The following is a 9,066-nucleotide window of genomic DNA, read 5'->3' as shown; positions in this document are numbered from 1 at the left end:
GAAATGTCCTTTTACTGAATGCGACAATTGCCCGAGTCGACATTTGTTCAAATCACCTTTAAATGTTTAAACAAGAGTCTCACAAATCAGTTGCAAATATTTTTACTAGAAGAAATAAGATTGTCTTCAAGTTCAGAAATGATCAACTCAACAATCTTAAGGACGTGGCCCATTACATCTGTTCATCGGATTAGGCATGTCTCGTGGATTGGTCTCTACACTTGAGGATTAATCACTGATTTAGTAGTTAAAGCCTGATGATAAGTTATTGTTCGGTGTGAAATTTGAATTGAATTACTAGTGTTAGAAACCTGTTCAACTATTAGAAAATTCGTTGTATACAACAATAATATCGGCTGTGTATATTTATTGTAAGTAGGCATATGCGTTGTAAGTACACAGAGTAAATGCACACTTCAAAAAAGCTACTTAACTTAAAGTGCTTTTTGTAGACATTATATATAGTCACTACATACTGTAAGTGCATAATTAAAGTAAATATAATAGTTACATTATAGTAGTTATAGTAGATTTATAAATATATATTGAAATTAAATATATAAATACATTACAGTAGCTGGAGTAGATTCGAAGGTAGATAATAAAAGTAAATATAATAAATACACAACATTAGTTACAGTAGAATCGTAATGCCTTTTTTAAGGTTTTTATTGTAAACAATTTTTAAACAGATTCTTGTGAGGCTTCTAAGACAACATTCAACTATGTTGTATTTAATGTGTGTCACTGTCGTGGTCATCATTCAGAGAGTCGCAGGTATTTAACACATTTTTAGATTATAAAATATTAGTGGACACCCAATTAGTTTCTAATTATCACCTGTTTTAAAGTATATACAATTCTTGTGATGTTACTTATTTCACGTGTTTTCCATTTACTAAAGTGGAATGCAAGAATTTTATATGTTTCACATAATGTAAGTTAAGGGTGTTTAATTATCTCACATGTTTTACGTTGACTTAACTTGGAAGTACTGCGTTAATTATAGATGTGTTAAGTTATTTATAGATGTGCTGAGTTAACTATAGATGTTTTTGTTCTATAGATGTGTATAGTTAATAATAGATGTGTTTAGTTAACTATATATGTGCTTAGTTAAATATATATATGGGATTAGTTAACTATAGAAGTTTTCAGTTAGCTATGGAAGTGTTAGACAAGTTACCTAGTATTGTGACGTGTGCTGATGTTGTGACGTGTGCTGATGTTGTGACATGTGTTGTGACGTGTGCTGATGTTGTGACGTGTACTAATGTTGTGACGTCTGCTCATGTTGTGAGGTGTGATGTGACGTGTGCTAATGTTGTGACGTGTGCTAATGTTGTGACGTCTGCTCATGTTGTGAGGTGTGATGTGACGTGTGCTGATGTTGTGACGTGTGCTAATGTTGTGACGTCTGCTCATGTTGTGAGGTGTGATGTGACGTGTGCTGATATTGTGACGTCTGCTCATGTTGTGACGTGTGCTAATGTTGAGACGTGTGCCGATGTTGTGACGTGTGATGTGACGTGTGCTGATGTTGTTTCGTGTGCTGATGATGTGACGTGTGCTGATGATGTGACGTGTACTGATGTTGTGACGTGTGCTGATGTTGAGACGTGTGCCGATGTTGTGACGTGTGCTGATGTTGTGACGTGTGCTGATGTTGTGACGTGTGCTGATGTTGTGACGTGTGCTGATGTTGTGACGTGTGCTGATGTTGTGACGTGTGCTGATGTTGTGACGTGTGCTGATGTTGTGACGTGTGCTGATGTTGTGACGTGTGCTGATGTTGTGACGTGTGCTGATGTTGTGACGTGTGCTGATGTTGTGACGTGTGCTGATGTTGTGACGTGTGCTGATGTTGTGACGTGTGCTGATGTTGTGACGTGTGCTGATGTTGAGACGTGTGCTGATGTTGTGACGTGTGATGTGACGTGTGCTGATGTTGTGACGTGTGCTGATGTTGTGACGTGTGCTGATGTTGTGACGTGTGCTGATGTTGTGACGTGTGCTGATGTTGTGACGTGTGCTGATGTTGTGACGTGTGCTGATGTTGTGACGTGTGCTGATGTTGTGAGGTGTGCTGATGTTGTGACGTGTGCTGTTGTTGTGACGTGTGCTGATGTTGTGACGTGTGCTGTGACGTGTACTGATGTTGTGACGTGTGCTGTAGTTGTGACGTGTGCTGATGTTGTACCCTCCTGTGTACCAGGTATCTGTGTGTCAGGCAAAAGTAAGACCAACCCTGAAATATTCACAGTCGAGTTCCAGAAAATTTGTTTTGACTTCCACGCTAGAGAGGCAGGCTGGGACGAAGCAGCGGTAACTAATGTTCCACTTTAATAGAGCTCTGGTGAACACTTGGTTATAAGGCGAAACAGTAACTAAACTAATGTTCCATTTACAAGAGCTTATGGTGAACACTTGGTTATAAGGCGAAACAGTAACTAAACTAATGTTCCATTTACAAGAGCTTATGTGCACAACATGTCAAATGGCGAAACTTTAACTAAACTAATGTCTTATTTTACTAGAGCTTTGGTGAACACTAGGTCATATGGGCGAAACGGTAAATAAACTAATGTCTTATTTTACTAGAGCTTTGGTGAACACTAGGTCATATGGGCGAAACGGTAAATAAACTAATGTCTTATTTTACTAGAGCTTTGGTGAACACTAGATCATATGGGCGAAACGGTAAATAAACTAATGTCTTATTTTACTAGAGCTTTGGTGAACACTAGATCATATGGGCGAAACGGTAAATAAACTAATGTCTTATTTTACTAGAGCTTTGGTGAACACTAGGTCATATGGGCGAAACGGTAAATAAACTAATGTTCCATTTTACTAGAGATTTGGTGAACACTAGGTCATAAGGCGAAACACCTTTTGTAAATGTAGGGGCATGTTTGTAGGATTAGTTTGGGTGTGATTGAGGGTATATGTGTGTGTCTCTGTATGTTTTGTGTGTGTCTGTGTGTGTGATGGCAAATATGGATTGGGCGTTTGTTGAGTAGATATGGACGTTTTACATACATACATACAGACACACGCATATATATATATATATATATATATATATATATATATATATATATATATATATATATATATATATATATATATGCTTACATATGCTAATATGATTCAGGCTTACAATACCCATCACACTCTATATACAATAGATACCCTATACTGTTGTAATTGTTACTTATCCAATATTACTGTAGAGTGTATGCGCGGATGACAAGAAAGTCCTAGTCAAAATAACCAACGCAAGAAGATGGGCTTTTGTGTATGAGGTTATCAACTTGTTGGCTTGGAATACATGTAAGTTTGACTATCTTTACAAACTACAGAATATATATATATATATATATATATATATATATATATATATATATATATATATATATATATATATATATATATATATATATATATATATATATATATATATATATATATTGTTCTGTAACAGTCTTTCTGTGTGATTTTTACAAAATATTTTTTACGTTCAGCTAACAAAATCAACCTACAATCTATGATTGTACTATAACTAGCTACGTGAATGAACACATTCTTTTTGTTTTGTTACCATGTAACCAGCTTGGATTGGCGCCAATGATTTGAAAACCAGTTCCGTCTGGCTGTGGCACGGGAAAACCAAGGCTGACATCTTTTTCCGCAAGGATGAGGCACCGGACCCCACAGCACACTGCGCTATGTTGTACTCTACCGGCCAGGCTAAGGCACGCGACTGCGCAGACAAGGCCAATTTCATCTGCATGACTGTTAAGGGAAAACAAGTGTAGATTTGACTCTACAGCAGGGGCGTAGCGAGGGGGGGGGGGGGGCGGGGGGTGCGGACCGCACCGGGTGACACCATTTAGGGGGGTGACACCAAGGGAAAAAAATAGCAAAATATATAGAGAAAAACTCGAGGGGGGGTGCAAATCGAAAGTTTGAGGGGGGGGGGGGGGGGGTGCAAATCGAAAATTTGAAAGTTTGTCCCTGGGAAGGACCTCTATGCCTCTGGGGGGGGGTGACACCATTAAGTGCCGCACCGGGTGACACCCGACCTCGCTACGCCACTGCTCTACAATGTGTGTTTATGGAGGTAAAGCAACGTGTGATTTGTTTAAATTGTTTACTTGGAACACTATGAGGTTAAAAAAAAAATGTGTGAAAGTTTATTTTAATCCATGTCTGTTAAAGACTTAATAAACTTACGATCAGTACAATAGTGTGTTGCTTGCTAATAAAATTAAACATTAAACTCAAACTTACCTAATAGTTTTTTTTTTAAATGTTGAGATGTATGCCTAATACTTACAATTTTAGGGTCCATTCCATTAATTTGGATAGTGGTAACAATGTATGTTTTAAACTAGTGAGATTGTGAGAAAATGGTTGTTTTGCCTTCGTCAGTTACCCATCTTTCGCCAAACCCCCCCCCACCCCACAACTTTACCCCTCACAATCAGAACGCCTCACTATCCCTCAACCAACACGGTTACGGATTCAAGTCAGTAGACCGTCCCTGAGTCCACCCAGCTCTGATGGGTACCTAACTAACGTTAGGGAAAGTAAAGGCGGCTTGGCAAAGTGCTGACCACACTATCACTTCATATGCCGAGGTCACTGAAGCAGGTGAACTCTACTTCACTTGCCCAATTGACCGTCAGATTTGGAAAGGGAATTTTACTTTTTTTCACCCAACACCCTCGCCTTGTTCCATGACCAGTATCGCCTTAAACTACTAGCACTATATTTAGGTCTACATACATGATATTGGTACTAACATACAGAAAGTTATGAATTTATACAAAAGACGCAGCAATTTTGATTTTTTTATTATTATTATTATTTTTTTAGAAACCAATAATTTTAATTCAGTTTGCGCTAGCTAGCTAACGGTGTGCTGTATACTTTGTAAGACTGATCGTAATTTTAAAACCAGACAATCAAGGGGTCCCATTTAATGTGTGCTGTATACTTTGTAAGACAGAACGTAATTTTAAAACCAGAAAGTCTATGGGTCCCATTTAATGTGTGCTGTATACTTTGTAAGACAGAACGTTATTTAAAAAGCAGAAAATCTATGGGTCCCATTTAATGTGTGCTGTATACTTTGTAAGACAGAACGTAATTTAAAAACCAGACAATCTATGGGTCCCATTTAATGTGTGCTGCCCTTACAGATTCGAAAAGATTAAACTAATCAGGCTTTTCTCCTGTGGTAGGAGGGGAGGGGTACTTCGAAGCTTCAGTGGGGGGGGGGGGGTTAACCTGATTTAAAAATAATTATTTTCCATATACATTAATTTTTATTCTTCTATTTTGCCCGTGGGGGAGAGGAGGGTTGGGTGGTGAACATGTTAAAATATCTCAACGCCCACCCCTCCTTCCTTCTGGAAGATACCTTACAGAAACTGTGGGCTAGATTATGCTTCAAGTATGTCACTATAAAGTATACAACCATTATCGAGTTACATAATTTAAACAAATTAAAGGTTCTCATTAATTCTACATTAAAAGATATTGAACCGGTTCAGCCTCGAGACAAAGCTAAGAAATTATAGTATTTTTGTGTTCATATACATGCTATGGTAAGGGATGTGTGCATAATAAAACGTTTAGATTAGTCTCCCCTGACCTACGTGTTTATAATGTGCTGTAGTAGCTGCTTTGATCAACCAGTTTATAGCACAAAGAGGCATACAATAATATGGTATTAGGCAGAGGCGTAGAGGGGGGGGAGGGGGCATATGTCCCCGGGCGCCGACCTTAGGGGGCGCCAAAATGGGTTGGAAAAAGAAATCGAAAGTTTTGAGGTGGGGTGCAAATCGAAAGTTTGAGGGGTGTGCAAATCGAAACTTTGAAGGAGGGCTGCAAATCGAAAGTTTGAGGGGGGGGTGCAAATCGAAAGTTTGTCCCCGGATGCCGGGGAAGGGTCGCTACGCCTCTGGTATTAGGGTCCTAGGACTTTTGACCACAGGTGCTTTGACCATAGGGGGTTTGACCACAGCGGAGCTTTGACCATAGGGGCTTTGACCTTAGGGGGTTTGACCACAGCGGGCCTTTGACCATAGCGGTGCTTTGACCATAGGGGGTTTGATCATAGGGGGTTTGACCATAGGGGGTTTGACCACAGGTGTTTTCTCGGCAGAGGGTCTTTGATCACAGGTGGTCTATCAACTGGTGTTTGATCACAAGAGCTGTGTCCGCCTTTGATCATAGGTGTTTTGTCCACATAGGGTCTTTGATCTCAGGTGGTTTGTCCAATGCTGTCCATATATGGTAAGGATTTATTTTAAAAGTTGCTAAATTATATTTTAAATTTCTACATGATGTAATAATATGGTCAAACAGATGTACTGACATATTTGCGTGCTATAGCACATCTGTCATTTAGTTAACCATTTTATGTATTACATCTTTGACTATATTGTTGGCAAGTTTTGTATCATTTTTTATCCTTTATATATGCTATGTATTTTCAAGTACTTCTACCTTATTTATTTGTGAAACTTGTTATATGTCGCATTATTTGTGTTTCATTTATATTTAAAATAAATCTATGAGGTCTGGCACCAGCCTTTATGTGGAGACTAAAATACGGTTCTTGGCTTTTTTTAAATACATGTTAATTTCTATTAACGTACTCTCAGGAAACATGTATAAAATCGTGTTAATTGTATCACACCTATGATCAAAGCCGGACACAGCGCTTGTGATCAAACACCAGTTGATAGACCACCTGTGATCAAAGACCCTCTGCTGAGAAAACACATGTGGTCAAACCTCCTATGGTCAAACCCCCTATGGTCAAACCCCCTATGATCAAACCCCCTATGGTCAAAGCACCGCTATGGTCAAAGGCCCGCTGTGGTCAAACCCCCTATGGTCAAAGCCCCTATGGTCAAAGCTCTGCTGTGGTCAAACCCCCTATGGTCAAACCCCCTATGGTCAAAGCACCCGTGGTCAAAGGTCCGCGCACCGGTATTAGGACCAAGTGAGCCCAAAATTAAACTAAAGCCACAAGTGTAAAATATAAAGACCAAATTAAGCCAAACATATACCGAGAACTAAAAAAGCCATAATAGTACTGAGAACTAATATAGCCATAATAGTACTAAGAACTAATAAAGTCATGCAAGCACTAAGAACTAATTAAACCATACGAAGACTGAGAACATAGATCGCCATTAAAGTACCGAGAATTAATGAAGACATAAAAGTACTGAGAACTAACAGTCTTACTACTGAGAGCATGTATAACCATTACGTACTGAGAATTAATAAAGCCATTAAAGTGCTGAGAACTAAAAAAGACATAAACTGAGAACCCATAAAGCCATAAGTGTAAGGTATAAATTACAAGCATAAAGTACTGATTTTTCATCAGGAGCTAAAATTAGTACCGGATCAGTTTTAATGAAAATGTTGGATGTCAATAGCTAAGGAAGATTAATGGGTTTGGCATGGAAATCTTGGTTTGTAAAATACACATTTTAAAATATAAATTATTTCTAGTTTAAGATTATTTTTTCAATTTAAGATAGGATGTAGGTAAATAAAGGTTGAAGTTTCAGGTATTATAGTATTAAACGATATTTTTTATAAATGCATCAAATTATAACAATACAATACTGTTCTAATCTTCAAGACACTTGAATTTAATTGGACAATACCGTAAGGACAAAGTAGGGATCACACTTAAGCATTTAATTATTTAATTTGAGTAGAGCAGAAAAGTGTTAGGAGGTCAAGGCAAGGGTGTTTTTTAGCGCGCACCCACGAGACAACCATCTTTTCCCCAACCACAGATTATTGAACTAGTGTTGTCAAGACAATAATTTTACCTTGAGACAGGTGAGACGTATAACATCTGGTGCACTAATTCTGAGCTTATCACGATAAGCTAGATGTTATTTACATTACTTTTAAATTACTTAATACTGAGTCTTAAAAACGGAATTGTATACTATCTAAATATGAAAAAAAAGTCTGTTGAATTATTTGTAATTAAATGTATATTTTGTTTAGGCCACGTAGCTTTAAACATCTAAAAGAGCCTACAAACGTGCAGACAGCAAGAGAGTAAGTAAAATATAGTAAGTTAATATTTTAAGATAATAGAGATTAAACTGTTACGTAGTTTGTATAATTGGTAACAATAGTAAGTACACTGTATAAGAATGCTAAGTGCATATAGTTCATGCAGAGTAGTAACATGTTTAAGGTGCTAAAACTATTCTAATTCATTCTGTATGGTTTATATAGGGCATTATAACTATGCTGATTCTATATGGTTTTTATAGAGCATTATAACTATGCTAATTATGTATGGTTTATATGAGTTGCGGCACGATAACTATGCTTATTTATTCCGTATAGTATATGAGTTGAGGCCCTATAACTATGCTAATTTATTCTGTTTAGTATAGAGTTGAGGCACCATAACTATGCTAATTATGTATGGTTTGAGTTGAAGCACGATATCTATGCTGATTCATTCTTTATAGTCTATATGATTTGAGGCACTAAAACTTAGTTGTAACTTATGTTACTCTACCCTCCAGTGGTTCACAATTACAAATGTATATGTTTTGTTTCATTACATTAAGGTTTTTCACGATTCCAAATGTTTATATTTTGTTTCGTGTTATTAAGGGTTTTCACGATTGCAAATGTTTATGTTTTGTTTCGTGACGATTAGGGTGTTCCCGATTGCAAATGATTGTTTCTTGCATGGCCGTTTATGTTTTGTTTAGGGTGAATTCATCAAAGCATTTTGTCAGAGATTAATAACACCTGCTCATGGATCTGACGGTACACCTGCTCTGTCTGACCTGCTTGATGGCGTCGGTGTTTAGCCAGACAGCTCCACGTACGTCATGCTTACACGTATATTGTTTTCAATTCTTTTTAGCTAAGCTAAAAAATAGCAAAATATATAAAGATAAAGGATAAATAATATGGTTTACTGTATTTGAAACAGACACATACAAAGAAAAATAAATTTGGTCACTATTTGAGAGCAATTTTTAAATA

At 37.4% G+C, this 9,066-nt stretch overlaps 2 protein-coding genes across 6 annotated transcripts in view; both read left to right on the top strand.

The window, feature by feature from the left end:
- The first annotated feature begins 216 nt into the window (after positions 1–216).
- On the top strand, positions 217–3,836 carry LOC131940872 (galactose-specific lectin nattectin). 2 transcript variants are annotated; one of them, XM_059299774.1, is made up of 5 exons: positions 217–371; positions 693–777; positions 2,216–2,325; positions 3,237–3,336; positions 3,616–3,836. In XM_059299774.1, exons 2-5 carry the CDS (start codon positions 726–728, stop codon positions 3,819–3,821), a joined length of 468 nt encoding a protein of 155 aa, XP_059155757.1. In that variant the 5' UTR covers positions 217–371; positions 693–725; the 3' UTR covers positions 3,822–3,836. The 2 variants fall into 2 exon arrangements, with proteins under 2 accessions (XP_059155757.1, XP_059155758.1); XM_059299775.1 differs by lacking the exon at positions 217–371 and adding an exon at positions 383–477.
- A 4,032-nt stretch (positions 3,837–7,868) lies between these two features.
- Positions 7,869–9,066, top strand: part of LOC131940871 (C-type lectin domain family 2 member D2) — a 4,112-nt gene continuing 2,914 nt past the window's right edge. The window contains exons 1-3 of one of the 4 annotated variants that reach the window (XM_059299773.1): positions 7,869–7,884; positions 8,059–8,112; positions 8,787–8,902. In XM_059299773.1, coding sequence (XP_059155756.1) covers positions 8,833–8,902 — 70 coding nt within the window. In that variant the 5' untranslated portion in view covers positions 7,869–7,884; positions 8,059–8,112; positions 8,787–8,832. Of the gene's footprint in view, positions 7,885–7,994; positions 8,127–8,786; positions 8,903–9,066 lie in introns of those variants that run through there. The other 3 variants (XM_059299772.1, XM_059299770.1, XM_059299771.1) reach the window with 3 other exon arrangements.

The sequence above is a fragment of the Physella acuta genome, unplaced genomic scaffold (genome assembly GCF_028476545.2).
Source record: "Physella acuta isolate Inbredline_101_S28 unplaced genomic scaffold, ASM2847654v3 ptg000335l, whole genome shotgun sequence".
Taxonomy (NCBI): domain Eukaryota; kingdom Metazoa; phylum Mollusca; class Gastropoda; family Physidae; genus Physella; species Physella acuta.
This window is presented reverse-complemented; position numbering and strand designations above follow the sequence as displayed.

Coding starts and splice junctions, on each gene's coding strand:
- LOC131940872 (XM_059299774.1), top strand. CDS start 726: ATGTTGTATTTAATGTGTGTCACTGTCGTGGTCATCATTCAGAGAGTC. Junction 778..2,215: donor CATCATTCAGAGAGTCGCAG/GTATTTAACACA, acceptor CCTGTGTACCAG/GTATCTGTGTGTCAGGCAAA. Junction 3,337..3,615: donor CTTGTTGGCTTGGAATACAT/GTAAGTTTGACT, acceptor CCATGTAACCAG/CTTGGATTGGCGCCAATGAT.